At 40.3% G+C, this 22,451-nt stretch overlaps 2 protein-coding genes and 1 long non-coding RNA gene across 3 annotated transcripts in view; 1 reads left to right on the top strand and 2 right to left on the bottom strand.

Annotated features, from left to right (window-relative positions):
- Positions 1-6,034: 6,034 nt before the first annotated feature.
- Positions 6,035-22,451, top strand: part of FANCC (Fanconi anemia, complementation group C) — a 259,948-nt gene continuing 243,531 nt past the window's right edge. The window contains exon 1 of the mRNA XM_014545688.1: positions 6,035-6,085. The gene's annotated coding sequence lies outside the window, so the exon portion shown is untranslated. The remainder of the gene's footprint in view (positions 6,086-22,451) is intronic.
- Positions 12,422-12,934, bottom strand: LOC102254313 (60S ribosomal protein L32). Its single transcript, XM_005873738.2, has one exon. It carries the CDS (start codon positions 12,882-12,884, stop codon positions 12,480-12,482), a length of 405 nt encoding a protein of 134 aa, XP_005873800.1. The 5' UTR covers positions 12,885-12,934; the 3' UTR covers positions 12,422-12,479.
- LOC106727380 overlaps positions 19,558-22,451 on the bottom strand; it is a 21,887-nt gene continuing 18,993 nt past the window's right edge. The window contains exon 4 of the long non-coding RNA XR_001363562.1: positions 19,558-19,567. This is a non-coding gene — a long non-coding RNA (uncharacterized LOC106727380). The remainder of the gene's footprint in view (positions 19,568-22,451) is intronic.

Raw genomic sequence — 22,451 nt, 5'->3', positions numbered from 1 at the left:
GGTCATGGGGCTGGGGAAGTGCCCGCGTGGCTTGTAGGACGAGAAGAGGGGCGGCTCCTCCGTGCCTTTGGCCCCCTTGCCCTCGGGGATCGGGTCCTCCAGCACCACCACGTCCACCTCTCCAGCATCGTACTTCCGGGCCAGCTCTTCTGGGCTTCGGTAGAACTTCCCGTTGTACCAGACCTGCTCCACCGCCCAGTCCTGGGCGTTCATGCTGCTGTGGTCCAGGAGGAGCTCCAGGCCTGTGGGGTGCAAGAAGAAGCCTTCCACAAATCGCAGCAAGATGATCCAGGTGCGGCGCTCGCCCGAGGCCAAGCCCTGAGGGGCCACTTCGGTGAAAGTCAGGCATCGGGTGTGGCAGTCCTGGAAGGAGAAGCCCGTGGTGTTCAGGAAAAATCGGTGCAAGGGCCTGGTGGACTCCTGCAGGGTGTGGCTCAGTAGGACATACTCCGCGAGGAAATGGGCCTGGAGTTCCAGGACATCTGGTGCCCAGGCCTGGGGGGCAGGGGGCAGGTTGGGGCCTTGGCAGGGGCCCCACGGCAAACTCAGTGATGTTGGGATGCTCGTGGGCTCCGAAGAAGATGACGGCACGCGCCTCCCGAACAGGCCGCCTCTGACCGTGGTCCAGAAATTTCAGCACCTGCTGCTTCCTGGGCAGCAGCATCTCAATGAGGAACACGGTGTTCTTGGCGATGGTTGATCCTCGGGAGGGCTCCAGCCTCAGGTCCTTCCGGGACCAGAGGAAGCTGCGAACGGCCTTCAGCTCCTGGATGCTCAAGTCCGCGAACATCCCGGCCTGGCTGCACAGGGTCCGTGGGGAGTGGTTCGCCATGGCCAGCGTCTGCAGCATCAGGAGGGCAGCCACGGCCCAGCCGAGGGCGGGGCTTTCTCGCCTCATGGCTCTAGAATGTGGGAAACATGAACTTAGTTGTTTTATGGGAAGATATGGGTTTCCACTAGGCTGGCCCCGTAGTTTCCCAATAGACACTGCTTCGTCCCTTGGCCGCCATGCCAGCCAGTGGCCATGCTGGCGCAGCTGGGGCCCCAGGCTGCTCAGACCTGTGCTTTCTGTTATGCCCAGATTTCAGGATCCCCAAGAAACCACATCAGGGAGCCAGCCAGTCCGATGCAAAAGCATAAGAGTCTTTATTCGAGCTAGCTCGGCTCCCCCACCTTGCCGACGCAGCGACAGGAAGCAGAGAGAGAGAGAACTCTGTGTGGAGAGGGGTTTTATAGGGGGTTGGAGTAAGGGGAGGAGAAAGGGCTGTGGCCTTGCCGATTGGCCAGGCGCAAGTCGGTGTCTTGTTCCTGGGTGTGGCTAGCAGAGGCTTAGACTTCCGGGAAGAAGCTCCTTGCCAAGCACATGGCCAAGGTAAGATGGAGCACTTACCCTGGGGCAAGATGGAGGGCCTAGCCCTCGCCCTTTCAAACTGACTCTAGTTACTAAATCATAGCAATCCAAAGTTATAGAAGACTATTTGAATCCTTTCCCTAAGATGTCTTTTTGGTATTCCAGCGAAACTGTTCCTAATTGGTAGTTCACTACTATAGTAGAGCTTGGTGAAATGCTATGCAATGAGCAGCCATCTAATAAATATTTATCCAATAAATTAATAACATTAGCCATCTATGAGACCTGCAGCAAAGAGAATGGAACACCATGCTGGTTGACATGGCTTCATTTAGAAATATTGCTATTGGTAATCTCACTTTATTAGTTATATAAATGAGAATTTTCAAAAAAATGGTTTGGAATAGCCAGCTACCCATTTTAAGGAGAAAATATAGAGGGATGAAAACTTTAGACTTGTAAAAGTTTAATCATTAAAAGAAAAAAAAGGGGTGTGTGTTTCAGAAATCCACATAAAGATGGCAGATTGAACACATGCATTCATTCTTTCTTAAAACATCACTAAAATTACAATAAAACAAATTTAATTTTCATTTTTAAGGTGTAAACTTACAAGGATGAGAATAGGAGAAGTTAGCAATAGAATTTCACAAGCTAGAAAGCAGATAGACAAGTGGTAACTGAATAAATAGATTGGAGAAAATTGAATCTGAGAGGAACAATGGGAAAGCTAAAACCAGCCCTTTTTACATCCCATTTTATTTCACTCGACCCCTAACCTAACAAGATCAGGAAATTAGGACATCTGAGACATCTGGAAATAGGATGAAGGAGGACCTAAAATTAGGTCAACTGGTTTAAAGTCTAAGAGGCAGTTAGATCCCAGATCTCCATTTCAAATTCTTGCAGCCTAGCCCCCAACCTGACCAAAAAGAGGTGGTTTATTCTCTGGGTAAGTTCCACAAATTAGGGAGTTGGGGGATTGTTCACGGGTTAAATAAAAATGTGTAAACTAGAATACTGAAGGCTAAAAACCCCCTACCCCCAGAGTTTTCTAACCTACTCAGGCCCTAGAACAGCCATGGGCAAACTACGGCCCGCGGGCCGGATCCCGCCCGTTTGAAATGAATAAAACTAAAAAAAAAAAGACCGTACCTGAAAGGGCGAGGGCTAGGCCCTCCATGTTGCCCCAGGGTAAGGGCTACGCCCTCCATCTTGCCCCAGGGTAAGTGCTCCATCTTACCTTGGCCATGTGCTTGGCAAGGAGCTTCTTCTTGGAAGTCTAAGCCTCTGCTAGCCACACCCAGGAACAAGACACTGACTTGCGCCTGGCCAATCGGCAAGGCCACAGCCCTTTCTCCTCCCCTTACTCCAACCCCCTATAAAACCCCTCTCCACACAGAGTTCTCTCTCTCTCTGCTTCCTGTCGCTGCCGTCGGCAAGGTGGGGGAGCCGAGCTAGCTCGAATAAAGACTCATGCTTTTGCATCGGACTGGCTGGCTCCCTGATGTGGTTTCTTGGGGATCCTGAAATCTGGGCGTAACAAGTTCAATTATAAAGCAAATGTCTAGATGATTTTTTAAAAATCTTGCGTGGCTTAGTTGGTTAGAGCATTGTCCCATGCACTGAAGGGTTGTGGGTTCCATTCCCGGTAAGGGCCATACTCATATTGCAACTGATCTATGTTTCTCCCACATCGCTCTCTCTCTCTCTCTCTCTCTCTCTCTTCCTTTCCCTCTCTCTCTTAAAAAAAAAAAGAGAGAGAACATCAGTCTAAGTATTGATTGGTAAGGTCCATAGATGTACTTGCCCTCTAGGTGTTTGGGGTAAGATTCTAGGGCTTAGGACAGGTGACTGGGCTAAGTTAAGGATTTAGAAGTTACAGGTAGAAGCTAAAGTTATGGAAGTGAGTGTAATGGTCCATGGGAAGTGAGATAATAGGGGGCATTAAAGGGTGTTTGGAGGAAGGAGAAACTTCTGCGTGGATTGGAATGCTCTGTACCTTCTACCCTTGCAGAAAGGTCAAGTAAAATGAGGCTAAGCATGGAGAAGCTCCTGGGAACATTATTTTTACTGAAAGATGTAGGAAACAAACAGTTTTATATTGAAGGAAAAAAATGTTCCCTATTTCTGGGATTATATTCACCCCAGTTATAGAAGCATTGACATATAGAGAGAGATTTGATGATTATCTTATCCTAAGTGATTGTGATAATGTAGATTGTAGACTGGATAAGGCCAGGGCTGGGAGAATTATGGGTTGGAATGGAATCTGGGAAGATTAAAATGTAGGAATACAGGGTTCTTTCACTAGAGATAGATGTTTGATGATGTGAATTAAAACAGTGGATTGATGTGTTGGAGGTCCTCAAGACCACCCTTGGGTTTGATGATTCACTAGATAGACTCACAGAATTCAGCATATTCAGCATAAGTCCTCATGATTATGACTTATTACAGGGAAAAGCTACGAAGCAAAATCAGCAAAGGGAAAAGGTTCATAGGATGAAGTCTGGCGGAAACCAGGCACAAGCTTCTAAGTGTTCTTTCCCTGTGGAGTTACACAGGACACACTCAGTTCCTCCAGCAAAATCGTGACAACATGTGTGAAATGTCATCCATCAGGGAAGCTTATTAGAGATTCAATGCCCAAGGTTTTTATTGGGGGCTGGTCATGTAGTCATCCTCTGCTTACAAGATACCAAAATTTCAGATCCTCAGAAGGAAAGCAGATGTCCAGCATAAATCACATTGTTTGTACAAACAGTTTAGGCACAGTAAGTCCCTCTTAGCAGTTAGGGAGGAGGAACTCTCCCAGTATCCAAGTTCCCAGACTCTAGTCCAGGGCCAGCCTTCAAGCTGTCCTTCCTAAGGGGAGCAGTGTCAGGCTTGCTACGTTAACTCTTTTCTGCACAATCATTTTAGGAGGTGAGAAGTCATTTTGAGGGCCAAAGCTAAGTTTAACCTTGATAAATTACACAGTCGTCTGAAGGCAGGGTTAAAGCCTCTCTCAGGTGTAAACTGATGATGTATTAAAAATAGGCAGAAAACTTAGCTTGTAGAAGATTATAAATTAAGGATGAGAAGCATAGTCCATGCAATATTGGAACTCATACGAAATCTAGATATGGGGAGGGAGAGTGGAGAGTTGTGCTATGGACTGAATTTTGTGTCCCCCTCCCCCTCCCATAAATTCATATGGAGCTTGAGCCTTTAGAGAGGTAATTAGGTTTAAATGAGGTCGTAAGAGTGGCAGTCCTAATTGGATAGGGCTGGTGGCCTTATAAGAAGGGGAAGAGAGATCTTTTTCTCTGTCTGTGCATATGTACAAAGAAGAGGCCATGTGAGCACACAGATAGCAGCCATCTGCAAGCCAGGCAGAGAGAGGATCCTCACCAGAACCAAAGAGTCCAGAATCTTGATCTTGGGCTTTCCAGCTCCTAAAACTAAGAAAATAAATGTGTGCTGTATAAGCCACCTAGTGTATGTTTTTTTGTTATGGCAGCCTGAGTAGACCTGACTAGGACTTTAGCTTTATCAAGATGAATGCTTTATGGAATGAGAGAATATTAATACGGTGCTGGTTTTTTGTTTGTTTTTTTTTTTTTTTCTGTTTGTCTTTTTGTCAGTTTGCTTTTTAAACTTAGCTAACTCACCCACATACCACCCTTTTTCATTTAGCATCAGCCATTAACGCAAGGTTCTAGATCTGTGCCATTCAATACCATATTTGATGATGTAAATTTAAATTAATTAAAATAAAAAAAATAAAAAAATTCAGTTCCTCAGTTGCACTAGCCACATTTCATGTGTTCAGTAGCCACATGTGGCTAGTGGCTATGATATTGGACAGTATATATATATATAAATAGAACATTGACATCATTGCAGAAACTTACACTTTCTAAATAGTTGACTCACATCTCTCGCTATTTATTTTCTGTTTCAGTGGTTCTGAACTTTTCCAGGCTTAAGGCATGAATATTAACATTTTTGATTGATATCCTTAAAGGTTTTAAAACAGTAACACTAAAAAAATGAATAATGATTACAGTTGAAACTCTGAAGTGTAATATGTCAAGCTGAGTCTGTAACAATATCATGCTATTCATTTGGTCATGCTTCTACAATATATGCCTTTAGAAAAGATGTTTTCTACCCCTACTGGGCTTGCTTATATATTCATAGGACAGAGAACTTGGATACCACAGGTTTACTCTCTGACACCTGCTTCCCACCTGCTGGATGCTTTTTTCTGCTGTTTCCTGGAGGTGGTAAATACAGACACTTGAGAAGGAAGCATCAGTAACCGGACTGCTCTGCTGAGCGAGGAGTCACAGGCCAAGGGGAGGTCAGAGTAAGTGGCAAGCAATCTGGCATTATATGGAAAAGATTGTTTCCTGAGGTAATAAAAAGTATAATATTGGTCAGAAAGGTCATTGGTAACGCACTCACCAATCTGTGTCATCGTATATGGGTACTGTTCTTGAGACACCTCAAAACAACCCTGTGAGGTATTCCACTCGCGAAGCCAAGTGAAGGCCGCACTCAGAAATCTCATCTAATTTGCTCCGGGTCACTGAATTACTGAATAGAGATGCTGGATTCATACCTTCCCATTGGTCTTCACAGCTTGTGTTTTTTTCCACCCTAATACAGCTGGGCTTGGCCCCTTCATCCCACTGGGTGAGAACAGCTCTGCCAAAGCTATGTTCTATGTGAAAGGGGTTCTTTGTAAGTTTCATACACATTTAATTCAGGTAAAGATTGAATGACGTGGAAGAGCACATTTTTTCTTTTATTTTAAATAATTGTTATTTTAATTATATTGAAAACAAAAAAATTTAAAAAGGAAAAATCATTAATAATTCCACCATTTATTTTGGAGTAATTTAAAGACTTTCCTGTGCTTATGCAGACATATTTTAACAAAAAATGTTTTCATGCTATTATATATGTTTGTCTGAAGCTTCCTAATTTGATTTAAGAATTTAGGATGAACAGCTCCCCAAGTCAGTCAGGAATTTCTTTGTGCAGTTAACTGCTCTGTTAATTTAAAAAGTATGTTTTTTTAAAAGTTATTGTTACACACACTTTAACCAGTCTTCTTCATTTTAGCCTATAGGTCTATTTTTTTCTTTTTGTGGTGTTACTAACAAATAATTGAAGAGAGGAACAAAGTCTTAAATTTGGCATTCAGTACCAAATAATTCCAGATGTTTGCTTTGCCCTGAAGATAGAAAGGACCTACCCACTCTGATGCTGTGTTTGTTCTTCTCATCACCCTTGTCTTGATTTCTCTTTCATTTCATTTAATTTTAACCTTAATACTATAGACTTGTTTTACGCAGCCCTTGGTGATATCTTTGCTCTGGTGATATCTTTGCCAGTGGCTTTCTCTCTACCCCCAGTCACTGATGGGTCTCTTGGCGGGGAATGGTAATAATGGTGGTCCTTTCAAGTTGACTCAGGAGCACCCCAAGTCAGCAGTCATATTTGGCATCACAAGTAGGAGGGTGCGATAACCATACGTCCCTCGATTGGGATTTAAAAGTTGTTAGTTGCTCTATGAGCTGTTCTTTATAGCGATCAACTTAAGCAGGAGATTGAATTTATTTCCTGCAGGTTTTTTTTCTTGGTGATTGTCTGACATTATTGCCTTATTATTATCTATCTTATTCCCTTTTATTATCGTTCTCCTAAAATTTTCTTTTAGTCATTTTACTTTGATCATTTTTTCGTATATTCTCCTTCCTATTTGTGATTTCTCAGACTTCTTCCTTTTTCTTAATCAGACTTATGCTAATGAGATTTTTCCTTCTGCTTGATTGTAATGATCTAGTTTTTTATTGGAGAGGGACAGGAAGGTGAGGTGAGGTAAGAAAGGTGGAGGTAAATATGCCACCTGCTAATTGTTAATATAAAACAAGATAATAGGGAATCTAATTCCTTTCTGATTTCTTGTGTTTGGGAGACCATAGAATCAGTTGGATACTTAACATCAGTTGGCTTTTGTGTGCAGAGCCTTACAAGAATATTACTGATAAGTCCCCACTTCCCAGGAGATAGGCCACCTTGTGGGAGAAAGGACCAGCCCATGTAGAAGATAAAGAAAAATATTCCAGCAAAGGTAAAACAACATGCCCGAAAGAAACTGTGATATCAAGGACACATATTGCGAATAAAGGTTAGATAAAATGGAAAGTCTTTCAGAAGGAGCTGAGTTTAGATTATACAGAGATGTTTACTTTGGTGATAAACAGGGCTGCACTGTAAGTAACTTCTGTTTGAAGGAAGGTGAAGGAAGGTCCTATCCTTTAGGATAGGACCTATTCTAGGGCTCAGAAAACAAGGCTTTGTTTCCAGAAGACAGTTAAATATGAATAACAATTTCAATACTGAATTAGACAGTTTTTTATTAAAATGTGATCTGAGTGTCTATATTTATTATACCTAACCTTACATCTAGCAGTAGAATAATTGTTAATGAAGCATTTAAAGGAATATACAGATGAACCAGACAGAATTTTCTAACGTGTGTTTTTATCTTTGGGGAAATCCTAGTTGAAACTGGAAAAATTTCAAGTTTTATTATTGCTCTTTACAAATTATAGGGATTTTGATATTGTCCAGTTAAAAATTTAATAGGTTTTAGAATCTAGTTATTAATTGACCTTAATTCTCTACAATTTTGTTGCTTTATAAGAGTACTCTTGCCCTGGCCAGTGTGGCTCAGTTGGTTGGACCGTCGTCCCATACACCAAAAGGTTGCAGTTTCAATTTCTGGTCAGGGTGTGTACGGGAGGCAACTGACAGATGTTTCTCTCTCAAGTCAGTCTTTCTCTGTTTCTCCTTCTCCCTTTCTCTCTCTCTAAAAAAATCAGTAAAAATGTATTCTCAGGGGAGGGCTAATAAAAAGAGTACTCTTAAGGTTAAAATCAACTTAAAAGCAGGGTAAATGGTGTGTACCTATAAACTCAGACTTGTCAGCACTTGAATAGAAAAAAAAAAACTAGTCTCAGACATGACAATTAGGATATTCCTCAAAACCACATATATTGCCCTAGCTGGTTTAGCTCAGTGGATAGAGCATCGGCCTGCAGACTGAGGGGTCCAGGGCTTAATTCCCATCAAGGGCACATTCACCAGCCCTGGTTGGGGTGCCTGTGGGAGGCAACCAATTGATATATCTCTCTCACATCAATGTTTCTCTCTATCTCTCCCCCTCCCTTCTCCTCTCTCTAAAATTCAGTGGAAAAATATCCTTGGGTGAGGATTAACAAAAACAAAAAATCACATATACTATAGTATTTTTAAAGCCTGCAACCAAAATGTAGAATCATTGTGTTTTATAGCACTTGAAACTATATCTGATATTACTGTACGTCTGTGCTGTCCTGATACAGCTTTTGGATTACGTTAGTGGTGCAAGAATGATTCTTACACTTAAGTAACATACATTGCTTGACTGCACAGATGACAACAGTGTTGAATCTATTCAGTAAAAGAAAATTAGGACAACTGGTTTTGCCAGTTCATTTTCACTGATATTTATTTACTTTGTGTGACTATGGTTCTTGTAAAGAAATTACAAAACCTAGAAATTAGAGCCAAGAACAGAGTGTGGGTGCTCCTTCTGCCTACCACAGGTTGGTTTGAGCATTGTTCCATATACCAAAACGGTTGCAGGTTTGATTCCTGTCAGGGCACATATCCAGGTTGCAGGTTCAATCCCAGATTGGGGTGCATGTGGGAGGCAACCTATTGATGTTTTTCTCACGTTGATGTTTCTCTCTCTCTCCCAAATCAATAATAATAATAGTAAAAAAAAATCCTCAGGTGAGGTTAAAAGAAAGATATTCAGAAAAAAAAACAACCTAGAAATTTTAAAAATGCAAACTTGAATTTGTCATACGCTGAGCACTTTGCTGAATCCACTTGAAGTGATGTGTAGACATACCCTGCTGTAGCTTATATGCAAATAAAGGCTTATAATAAGGGACTTGAGCATTTGTGATTTTGGTATCTGCTGGGTTTCCTAAACCAGTCTCCCATAGAATTCGAGGGATGACTGTACCGATTCATTTCTGTATACTTCACTGGCAAGAGACAGATAGATAGCGCTGTATATAATAATTATATGTGCTTTAGAGCAGTGGTTCTCAACTTTCCTAATGCCGCGACCCTTTAATACAGTTCCTCATGTTGTGGTAACCCCCAACCATAAAATTATTTTCGTTGCTACTTCATAACTGTAATTTTGCTACTGTTATGAATTGTGATGTAAATATCTGATATGCAGGATGTATTTTCATTGTTACAAATTGAACATAATTAAAGCATAGTGATTAATCACAAAAACAATATGTAATTATATATGTGTTTTCCGATGGTCTTAGGCGACCCCTGTGAAAGGGTTGTTCGACCCCCAAAGGGATCGCGACCCACAGGTTGAGAACCGCTGCTTTAGAGGAACAGAAAACAGTGAAGAAAGAGGAGTATGATTTGAAATAAGAAGATTGAAGTGCTATAAGACTGGTTAACTGGAGGCACTGGATGCAAATACTTAACAAATTGTAATCAAGGTTGAAGAGCATAGGAAACATGTGTCACGGCAAGAGCTTGGTAATGCAGGATATCAGGAACCATGTGCAAGTGCTGTAATTATTACCTGTTATGAGAACATGTAAAAGGAAATTTATGTAGGATATAAAGCCACAGATACCTGTATGAAAGTACAGCTTGCCAGTGGATATCAGCGCAGGCTAAGATTAGGTCACGGCCTTGAAATTGGTCCAGTGGGTTTCAAGTATGTGGGTAGGTAAATAAAGTACATCACATCTTCTTTATAACTATTTAAGATCTTCTGGAACAAATAGTTATTACACTAGCTATGGAAAGTTGAGGTTTCTCCTATATATGGTCTTAGTAAAGACAGATCATCTTATATAAAAAAAAGACATGCTCAACTTGGGCTGTGAAATTGTAAATAAACCCTACTTTACAAATTATTCTTTCTTGTTGTAACATTAACCTATGTTTTTGAGAAAGCAAAAATGTTTTTAGATTAAAAGGAACAAGTCTTTATTCTCTTTATTAATATTAAATACCAAACATTTTACTTTTATGTCATATAAACCTCTTCTAATACATAGATTTTTAGTAACCCGGAAATGAATCTGTGAAATCGAGAAATGTCAGAGCTCATGAGAGAGATTATGAATTGAATTTGGGAAAATGGGGGAAACTTATCAACTGGAAAACCTGATTTTACTATTGCATAGCAATCGTTTAAAGAAAATGTTATCTGGCATATTTATTTTGGATATATGTCTTGAATTTTTATATGACAAGGGAAATAGAAATAAATTTATATTTGGCCAAAAAAAGGGTGCATGTTATAGATATGCAGCTCCTGCCTAGAATTGTCTGTCTTTTTGTTGTTGACCAAAAATAAACATTTCTGGTTTAACTTTTTGAAGGCAATTTGAATAGTTTCCATTCTTGAAATCATGCGATTTTCTATTAAATAGTGGGTGGTAAGGTGGTCAGATGGAAGTGTTCAGTTCATCCAGCAGCAGCAGATTGATCTGACAAATGGCATTCCTTTAACTGTGTGGAAAACATTTTGTTTCCTTTATCCTTTGGCAGAAGCAGACATTGTCTGTGGTTTCCTCACAGAAGTTTGGGTGGGTAAACTTGGGATGTGTAAGTAGAAACAGCAGACAGAGAGATTGTCTCTGACAGTTGGAAAGACCCACTGAGGATCTTAGAAAGAGGCTGATGACACTGATGATGTGGTGTGGGATCGGTTGTTAGAGCCCTGAGAGAGGAATTAAACAATATGGACATAAATGAGGAATGCAAATGCTCAGAATAAAGTGATGGTTCTACCTTAAGGAAGTAAGGAAAAGATTTTAGGTTGAGGTTCCTGAAAAATTTGTTTTTGATATGGATAAGAACAAACAAGTTCCTCTTTATAGTTCACCTCCATTTCCTTCTGTGACATGTCATCAGTGATTTCTGATGAGCATGTGATCAATGTGTTTCTCAGTTACTGTCTCTCATGATGTGTGACCTTGGGCAAGATATTAACCACTCTTTGCCTCAGTTTCTCATCTATAAAATGGGATTGTAGAGATTGAGATAATGTCTAAAGCTATTATAATAGTCCTGGACATAGAATGAGCATTATGTAAGTGTTAGCTGCTATACAATAATTGTTATTTTATCATTATCATCATACTTCTTATTTCAGTAGAAGGAGGAAGCCTCTTGAGGAGGAAGCCATTTGCTTCCTCTAATAACCTTTACTATTTGATGTATTTTTATAGAAATGAATCAGGAATGAATTGTTTAATGTTTAAAGTGATTTATAATGTTTCCATGTTACCTTTGAAAAATTCATTTTTGAAAAATATTAGTAACTATGGATATTTTCTATTTTCTTAGCATTTTTCCAGATTAAAACACAAGCCAATAAATGTCAAATAAAAACCATATAGCTACCTGGGGCCATTTACCAGTACAATACCCCAGTGTTCCCTGAGGGCATTATATCTTGCAAAGCTATGCGGTAAGTTTCCATGTTACCTTTGAAAAATTCATTTTTGAAAAATATTAGTAACTATGGATATTTTCTATTTTCTTAGCATTTTTCCAGATTAAAACACAAGCCAATAAATGTCAAATAAAAACCATATAGCTACCTGGGGCCATTTACCAGTACAATACCCCAGTGTTCCCTGAGGGCATTATATCTTACAAAGCTATGCGGTAATTCTTCTTCTTCTTTTTAATCTTTATTGTTGAGATTAAGATGTCCCTCTTTTTTCTCCCCATTGTCCCCCTCCACCCGGTTCCAGTCCTGCCCCAGGCTTTGGCCACCCAACCTATTGTCTGTGTCCATAAGTAATGCATATATACATATAAGGTCTTTGTTTAATCTCTTCCCACCCTCTCACCCCCCTTCCCTCTGAGAATTGTCAGCCTGTTCCATTTCCATACCTTTGATTCTATTTTATTCACCACTTTATTCTGTTCATTAGATTTCTTATTTGTTTATTTTTATTTTTTTGGCAGAATTTTATGATTTCATTAACACAAATACAATGTGTACACAATCTGTCTATTCATTTTCTTCTCTGCACAGCCTGGCATTGGGATTGGTGACTCTGATGGCCAGCTGGGCTGCTCTTTCCACAATGGCTTTGCGGTTCTTTGAGGAGATGTGAGCAATCTCAGCACAGTAAGATTTATTGCGCATCAGCAGCACTTCAAGCTCCTTGACGTTATGGACCAGGAACTTCCGAAAGCCACTGGGCAGCATGTGCTTTGTTTTCTTGTGGCTCCCATAACCAGTGTTGGGCATTAAGATCTGGCCCTTGAGTCTTCTACGCACCCTATTGTCAGTGCCTCTGGGCTTCCGCCAGTTCCACTTAATTTTGACATATCGGTCTGACTGGTGCCGGATGAACTTCTTGGTCCTCTTTTTGACAATCTTGGGTTTCATGAGGGGTCTGAGGGCAGCCATGATGCCGGTTAGGAGATGGCTGCCACCTCCGTAGGCAGCGCCGAGGAAGAGAGGGGCTGTTTATTTTGATTTTTAGATTAAGTTGCTGATAGGAATGTATTCATTGCAATTTTGTTGTTCATGTTTTTGATCTTTTAATCTTCTTCCTTTTCTTAAGGAATACCCTTCAATATTTCATATAATACTGGTTTAGTGGTGATGAACTCCTTTAGCTTTTTCTTGTCTGTGAAGCTCTTTATCTGACCTTCAGTTCTAAATGATAGCTTTGCTGGGTAGTAATCTTGGCTGTAGGTCCTGCTTTTCATCACTTTGAATATTTCTTGCCACTCCCTTCTGGCCTGCATAGTTTCTGTTGAGAAATCAGCTGACAATCTTATGGGCATTCCCTTGTAGGTAAGTAGCTGCTTTTCTCTTGCTGTTTTTCATATTATTTCTCTGTCTTTTGCCCTTGACATTTTAATTATGATGTGTCTTGGTGTGGTCCTCTTTGGGTTCCTCTTGTTTGGGACTCTCTGTGCTTCCTGGACTTGTAAGTCTATTTCTTTCACCAGTTAGGGGAAGTTTTCTGTCATTATTTCTTCAAATAGGTTTTTTGAGGTTTCTAGAACAGTGGTCGGCAAACCGCGGCTTGCGAGCCACATGTGCTTTGGCCCCCCCCCGCCGGCCTGGTCGCCCCAACTGTCCCCCCTGCCGTCCTGGTCACCCCACATAGCCTGCTGTTCGGTCGTCTGTCTGGTTATTTCGGTCATGACGACCCCTGGCTTTTTATATATTAGGATACTTATGATGGAAATATACATGCAGGTATTTTTATGACCAATATACTAGTATGTCATATATACATATGCCTGGTGAAAGGTTCTGAATATCATTTCTCTGGTGTTAAAGCCTAGATCCGTGGTCGGCAAACTTCGGCTCCCGAGCCACATGCAGCTCTTTTGCCCCTTGAGTGTGGCTCTTCCTAAGCCTTAGGAGTACCCTAATTAAGTTAATAACAATGTACCTACCTATATAGTTTAAGTTTAAAAAATTTGGCTCTCAAAAGAAATTTCAATCATTGTACTGTTGATATTTGGCTCTGTTGACTAATGAGTTTGCCGACCACTGTTCTAGAAGATTCTTGAGTAACTTTATAACTGTGGTTTTAAACTCTGTATCCAGTAGTTTGCTTTCCTCCATTTGTGACATCTCTGCATTTTGGCTGCCTCCCTGTGTTTGTTTCTATGTATTGGGTAGAGCTACTATGTCTCCTTGAGTTGGTAGAATGGCCTTGTGTAGCAGGTGTTCTATAGGGCCCAGAGGCTCAGCCTCCCAGCCTCCCCAGTCACCTGAGCTAGGAACTATAGATGCACCCCTTTGTGGGCTGTGAGTACAGTCTTGTTGCTGTTGGTGTCCCTGGGAGGAATTGACCTCCAGGCCAATTGGCTGTGAGGACCAGCTGCGACTATAGTGGGAGAGCTGCTGTGCAGGAGACACCCCTATGGAGCAGGACTTGCTTCAGTGGGGCTTTGGTGCTCATTGAATCTGTCCCTTGAATGTGTCATTTATGGATGTGTAGAGTTGTAATCTGGTATGGTCTCACACTGACCACTGGGTACACTGGCTCTTGGGTCACCAGGGAGGCGCAAAGTCAGGCGCTGCCTGGGGCCACCCAGCAGGAGCTACAGAGAGATCTGCAGACTTGTATTGGGTTTGGAAGTGCCCAGTTGAGGCCCAGCTATGAAGCAAGGCAGACTGGTGCTGGTGCCGGGTCTTGGGCCTTTTATTGATAGGTTTGGGGCTCCCTGACCCAGCTGCAGCTTGTTTGAGAGATTTTAGCCTGAGTAAGGACAGGCTATTCATATGCCTAAGCCACTGTACACATCTTAGTTGGGGTTGTAAATTGGATTAGGTGGGGTCTTAGGGAATTATCAGGGCAGAGCAAACAGAAATGGCTGCCAGTCAGCCGTGTGACTGGGGAGGTCCCAGCATAGGAACAATGATCCCTGCAAACACCTCCATCTGGGAGAAAGCTGCCTCTGAGTTTCTGACCCGATGCTGGACAATCTAGTTCCTCCTCATATGTGTCTGTGTTCCCCATAGTCTCACCCTGGTGCTAGAGCTCAGAGGAAGCAGGACCTTATAAGTTCGGTTTGTGGTGCTGGCCTTTTAAGAGGAACAGCTGGGTCTCCAGCAGCCTCTGTGTCAGTGAGCCCTAGTCCTCACTGGTTTTTACAGTCTGTAGTTCTTACTGCCTATAGGGACTTCTTTTCCCAGCTCTGGGACCTTGGACTGGGGGTCTGGTGTCGGTCTGGGACGCCTTGCTCCCCTGGGTGGCCTCTGCAGATACAATTTCCTTCCTGATTAAAAAAGTGGCTCATATGGGTGCCTGATCAGTCTGTTCCACACCTCTGCATCTCCTACCAGTCTCAGTGTGCTTTCTCCTTTACTTCTCTAGTTGTAGGACTTCCATTCAGCCAGCTTTCCGGTGGTTTTAGATAATGATTGTTCTATATTTTAGTTGTAATTTTGATGTGGTTGTGGGAGGTGGCGAGTACAGGCGCTTACCTACGCCTCCATTTTCAAATCTTCTATGTGGTAATTCTTAATGGTAGCCAGCCCCCAAGTCATCCCAATTTTAGGATGCTATTTTAAAAGGGAATTGTGTAATTGCTTTTAAAAAATATTTCCATTTGGTAATTAAAATTCCTTTGTGATTTCAGGTACTTCTGTTAGATTTAGTATATTCTTAGTATAGAGGCACAGAACTGTTAACTTTCCTTCCAGACTTCCATGTTCCTCTTGTCTTTTCTGATGTTGTCCATGAAGTGTTATAGCAGTGATGGTTTGATGCTGCTTTGTCTTGTCTTATTTTGTGTTGTGTAACCTAGCTTTTTTGTTGTGGTAAGTTTGTTTTTTGTTTTTGTTTTTTTATACAGTACTGCCATTTTCCCAACAAATTCTCTTACCTGTGAAGAACAAAGTGGAAGATGGATGATTATTAAGATTTTTGTATTTAACTACTGAAGTTATTATTTTAGCACTCCTAGACATAAACAATATCCATATTTAGAGGTGGCTTAAGAACTGCATAGATATCTCTTTTTAACTTTGTGGTCAGGATAGAGTTACGGACAAGTGGTGTGAGTTTACCCTTGTTGACAGAGGTGGAGTAGATGTTTAGGATGTAAACCACAAAGACCACTGCATTATAAAAATAATACATGATTACATTGGAAATTTGAAGAATAATGGAAAAATATATATAATTAAGAAAACTAAAAATAGCATTACACAGAGAAAACTATTGTTAACAATGTGATATTTAGCTTTCCAGTTTTTGGTTGTATATGTATATATTTGTATGTATAAAAGCAAATTGCAATCTTATTGTACATAGTCTAGCACAATCATTTTTCCTTCCCTCAAATCATTTCTTCTCAAATAAGAGTAGTGGTTCATTGTGTTCCTTTATATGACTAGATTGCAAATTGTTTAATTCCTGTTAGAGATTTAGATCATTAGCATTTTTTACTTTTGTAAATATACAGTGAACATCCTTTTATGTCAGTCATTGTGTACATCTCTGGTTATTTCCTCAGACTAAATTCCTAGAAGTGGATTAATGGGTGAAAAGACATAAACACTTTCAAAGCTTTTGATATACTTTTCTACTTACCCTCCAGAAAATTTGTATCAGTTACACTCCCACAAACCTGTATAATAGTGACCATTTAACTGTATTCTTGCCAGCCTGGGAATTATTTTTTTAGTTGCTAATTTTATAGGTAAAAAGTGGTATTCCTTTGTTTTACTCTGCTTTTTAAAAATATTTTATTGATTTTTTACAGAGAGGAAGGGAGAGGAATAGAGAGTTAGAAAGGTACATGCCCTTGACCGGAATCGAACCTGGGACCCTTGAGTCCGCAGGCTGACGCTCTATCCACTGAGCCAAACTGGTTAGGGCTACTCTGCTTTTTTTTTTTTAATTATATATAAAATTAAATATTTTTTATTTAGTCAACAATCAGTAAATATCTGTTGAATGAAACAATAGAGTTTCTTGATGTGTAGATTATTCATATCCTTTACATGGCATTATTACTATTTTTAAATGTTTTTATTCTAGTATACATAACATAAAGAACATAAAGTATGTTAATGATAAGTGTAAAATCCATAGAATTTATGACATTCTATTTTTTCAGTGTTACTTTTATTTTAAACTTTATTGTTCAAAGTATTACAAATGTTCCCTTTTTCCCTCATTGCCCCCCTCCACCCCACTCCCACCCATAACATTCTATTTTAAGTTTACTCCAAATATTAGTTTACTTAGTTTATAATATTGTAATAATTTTAAATTATAGTATCTCAGAGCCTACTTTGGTAGGGTATGTTACTGCATCATAGTTACATCATCCCTGGAGTTTCTAATTACATAGACTTCATCTCTCATAATGACTGAGAAATACATTGTTTCCAGATTTCTTTGTGTTATTTAATAAATATCTATGACTCTTCCTCATACTTCTTTGCTTGTCAACCTAGCATTTTATTTATCTTTACTTTTTTCCAAGTATCACAATTCTCCCCTCCCCTCTTCATAGAAGGAACCTTAAATTATTTTCTTTTTATGCTTTTCCCCTTATTTCCTGGTTCAGATTGTTTTTTCTTGTGTGTGTGTGTGTGTGTGTGTGTGTGTGTGTGTGTGTGTGTGTATAGGAGCTAGAGTAAATGATATTTTCCTGAAGTATTTATTGACAGTTACAACTACTATTTATTGTCAACATTTATCTCATTTAAATCTTCTTTTTAGTTCTAAGAGATTAGTATCATTACTTCTTCCTTAGAGAGAGAGAGAGAAAGAGAGAGAGAGAGAGAGAGATGAAATATTTGGGCTACACAGCTAATAGTGGTAGAGCTAGGATTGGAACCTAGTTTGCTAGTGATGTGTTCTGTTTTCAAATTATAAAGTATACTGTGTTTGATCTTGCACATATAAAGAGGCTGAACTGAAGTTTCTAAGTTCTGTAGAGAAACTTACAGTTTATTTAAATTTGGTCCTTGCTTTCAAGTAGACTCTTCTCCCTATTATTTACAGCTAGAAAAATAAAAGGCTTCAAATATAATTTAATATAACCAATAAGAACCGTACCACTTTTACAGTCATTTTGTTGTAAACTAGTGTTTATACAACCCATGACTTGACAGTCAACCAAACCATCTTATATTACCATCTTCTGAATGTAGCTGGAAGTGGCTTAGCAAAATCTTGAAACCTCTGACTCTAATATTTGTGGATAGTAAAGCAAACAACTTTGGGGCTTTCAGGTTTGTGTGGTGCATAGCCTGTCCATGACATAGGTGCTTATTCTCACTGTCGACTCCCTTGCTTTCATGAGCAGTTTTGCTGACAGGCAAGAGAGATTATTTCTAGTGGAGCAATCTTTGAGAAAACCCTCAGCTTTTTTCTTTTTCCATTAGAAATGCAATAACTAATGATAATAGCTAACATTTTTTGAGTGCTGACAATGTGCCAGGCACAGGTCTAAGTGCTTTCTGTATATTTACACATTTTATCATTCATAGTAATCCTACTATGTTTTCCATTTTACAGATACAGAAATTGAGGGGCAGAAAGGTGAAATAATTTTCAAGGTCACAGGGCTAATATGTGGCAGGTTGGGCCTTCAAACCTTGGCAGCCTGCCTCCTAGAATCAGCCTCCCTCCTAGAGTCAGCCTCCGTAAGTGCTCTGTTATACTAATACTTATTGCATGTAAAAAAAAAAAAAGGTATGGGTAACTCATAAATAGCTGTTCATGTTTTTTGGAAAAGGTTTGACTTGCTGCCTAGTGGCAGTTCAAAATAGTTAAGTGATTGCCATTCATTAAATTCTTAACTCATATAAAATGAGTTATTTGTCTTGTATCTAATATTCTGGTGTAACACTGTGCATTAAACATACTCTTTTGTGTTTATACAGATTGAGGTAAGCTTGCATTTTCAGTAAACAAAATGATTCCATAGAAAGACAGTGTTTAAAACAAAATTTTGAAGAGTGGGTTCAGAATCAAAGTAATAGTAACAGTCACAGAATGATCAAGTAATTTGCTTAATCTATAGTAAGTAGTGTAAACCATGACTTATTGGTTCTTTACTCACTCGATCTTTTTAACTGAATATTTCAGAAACAGCAGGTAAAATAATTTGGAATTACCCAGGCTGACTGTAGGCAGAATTTGTCCTTTCATCTATCACAGGCACCTTAGTTCCTCTGCCTTTCCCCATTACTAGGTGAGGTTATGGTGCCAAACTACCTTTATTCACTGTCAACAGTGATATTCACATTAATGTTTAAAAGTATGGTACATTCTCTCTCTGGGCATTTTCATTGAATAAAAAAAAAAAAATCAAAGTCTGGGCTTTGGGATTACTTTTGAGATTTGCCTCACTCCTTTATGAAACTCAGCGGTAACCGGTTCCGCTCAGTGGATAGAGCGTCAGCCTGTTGACTGAAGGGTCCCAGGTCGATTCCCGTCAAGGGCATGTACCTTGGTTGTGGGCACATCCCCAGTAGGGGGTGTGCAGGAGGCAGCTGATCGATGTTTCTCATTCTCTATTCCTCTCCCTTCCTCTCTGTAAAAAAATCAATAAAATATATATATATTTTAAAAAAAGATGTAACTCAGATTTCTCCTTCTCATCCTTGTGTCTTTTCTAACAGTCTGTCTGTTTTGGTGCCAAATCTAGGCCTCAAGAAGGAGGCTTGGGTGGCCCAACTTACTGTCAGTGGCATGACATACATAATGATAAAAGTGAATGGTGTAAGTGAACACCAATTTGATCTCACCTTCCTTCCTTTTTCATGGTTGAGAGGTAGTGAATAAGTTAAAACATGGTGTATTATCTCCCAATATTTAGTATTACCCTGTGTCCCATACCAGGCCTCCTCAATGTCTCTCATCTGAACTATTGAAGTAGGTGAATTGATTACACTGATGATTCCAACCCAGGTTTTGGAAATGGTTGATGGTATAATTTTTGCATATTTGCAAGGCAAATTCAGGGGCACAGTTGCTCCTCCGTTTGTTCCTAAGGCCATAGTATGTGGTAGAGTAAGCTACTGCCTTGAATTCACCTGATCTAGAGAAATAAATATATCCCTGTCCTTCATCGTTTGCTAAGGAATCTCCCATTATCTCTTTGGACTTAGAATTAGAGCTTTTTCTTTGGTAATGGTCAAGACCAGTCTACCAGGCAAGGACATTATGGTGAGAAGGTTAGGCTCAGCTTTTAAAATGGAAAAGGGACAGGCTTTTGTGGTATTTGGTGTGTGGGTGTATGTGTGTGTGTGTGTGTGTGTGTGTATGTGTGTGTGTGTATGTGTTTTACACATTTGAAAATCTACTTCAAGATCAGAGAATCCTGGGCATTGCATGACAGCCAGAGGAAGAAGAGCCCTTAGAGGGGTGCCTTAGTAGGAGCTTTTGGAGAAAGGAAGAGTGATGCCTGTGCAACGAAGGAAGGAGAGTGTGCTTAGGGCAGGTACTGCCAAGACTGTTTGATGCTGCAGGGCAGGTAAACAAAGCAAGGCCTGAACAGTTAATATTGGACTTGTCCCAAGTTTGGTAGCACAGAGTTAGTGTTATTGTTTGCCCTTTGTCCAAAAAGCTCCAACATGATGGTGGCAGCAGAAGTCATTTCTGGAAACTAGGAGCAAACAATTACTGAGAAAATAGAGACAGCAGTGAGCAAAAAGCTTGGCTATGAAGGGAAAGAAGGAAGTTGGATGACATGATCAAGGAAATGGGTTTTACTTTTATTCATTTTTATAATGGGGAAAAAGGTTTTTTAGTAGGCCAAGAGAAAAGAAGGTGATGGACAGGGAGAAGAATGGATGGAGAAAATCTAAAATGAGTTGAGAAGGGATGGGAATAGAGCATGGGTGGCAAAAGAGAGAAGGCCCAGAGACCTCAGGGAAGCAGGGAAAGGTGCATTTTTATTTGGAAATGAGGCAAGTGTGTGGAAGTTGAAGACATTCAGGACAGTCTGATGAAGAAACTGCTTCTGACTGAGTAGAATACAGTGAATACAAGAATACAACACTTTCAAAAGATTCTGCAATAAAAATTCATATAATTTAAGATTGTGCATTTAATTTTTTTCTGAATTGAGTTATCTCTTTATTTCTAGTACATAATTGATTAAAGTAATTTAACGTTTTATAAATTTTGAAAATAATCTGTTAAATATAAACGTAAAATTGTAAAGCAGCTCTTAATGAGTTAGATGGGATGGTGGCGGTGCTGTTTGCAGTGGATGCCTTCAGAAGAGTATCATTGCTAGTCGTTTGGTCCCTGTGTGGAGCCCTGGGTTTGCACCTTAGGACTATTGTGTACCATAGTAAGTCCAGAATGGCTTCTGAAAAGGGAAGGCATACTTCCTTTCCTGGATGTCTCCTACTCTTAATACTCTATTGCAGAACATTTCTCTTCATTTCTCTTTACCAAACATGTAGGGGTGTTCCCACACGAAGCAATTCTCATACACCAGGCAGGGTCCTACAATTTAACTCAATTCTGACACTATTTACCTAGAGATGGTATTAGATCCCACAGGTCAAGGGCTCAGTTCCTCAAGACTACCCACCCTCCCCCCCTTCGGAGACAATCACAGTCCAGGTTGTCACCCATGCTTCTGACCTATCAGCTATAAACCAAAGGTTCCCACGGCCGCCTCCTTGGTTCTGATGAATTTGCTAGAGCTGCTCACAGGACTCAGGAAGACAGTACTTACTAGATCACCAGTTTATTACAAAAAATATTAAAGGAAACAAATAGCCAGATGAAGAGATACATAAAGTGAGGTCCAGCAGGTCCCAAGCACAGGAGTTTCTGTCCCTATGGAGTTTGGGGTGCACCCCCTCCCAGCAAGTGGATATATTCTTTTTCACCAGCCCAGAAGCTCTTCAAACCCCATGGATCAGAGATTTTTGTGGAGGCCTCACTCTGTAGGATGACTGATTAAATCACTGGCCATTTGTGGTTGATTCCACCTCCAGTACCTTTGGAAGGAAGGGGTGAGACTGAAAGTTCCTACCCATGAATCCTGATTGGTACCCTGGCAACCAGCTTCCATCCTTAGGGACTTTCCAAAACCATTAATATAAACTCAAATGTGATTGAAAGGGGCTTGTTATTGAATAAGACAACCTTTCACCTTATTGCTCTGGAGATATTGAGAACTAGAGACCAAATATTACAACAAAAGATACTCCCGTTGCTCTCATCACTTAGGAAATTCCAAGGGTTTTGGGAACTGTGAGCCAGGAAACTTGGACAAAGACCAAAATACATATTTCTTATTACACACCACAACATCACAGCTTCTTCTACAAAGTGGGAGAAAAATGATTGTCACAGTAGAGGGAGGAAAAGAAAGGTTAGACCTTGAGAAACCAAGATGGCGGCATAGGTATACACCGGAGATTGCTGCCTCACACAACCACTTCAAAAATACAACTAAAAGACGGAACGGACATCATCCAGAACCACAGGAAGGCTGGCTGAGTGGAAATTCTACA

The sequence above is a fragment of the Myotis brandtii genome, unplaced genomic scaffold, assembly GCF_000412655.1.
Source record: "Myotis brandtii unplaced genomic scaffold, ASM41265v1 scaffold419, whole genome shotgun sequence".
NCBI classification, from domain to species: Eukaryota; Metazoa; Chordata; class Mammalia; order Chiroptera; family Vespertilionidae; genus Myotis; species Myotis brandtii.
This window is presented reverse-complemented; position numbering and strand designations above follow the sequence as displayed.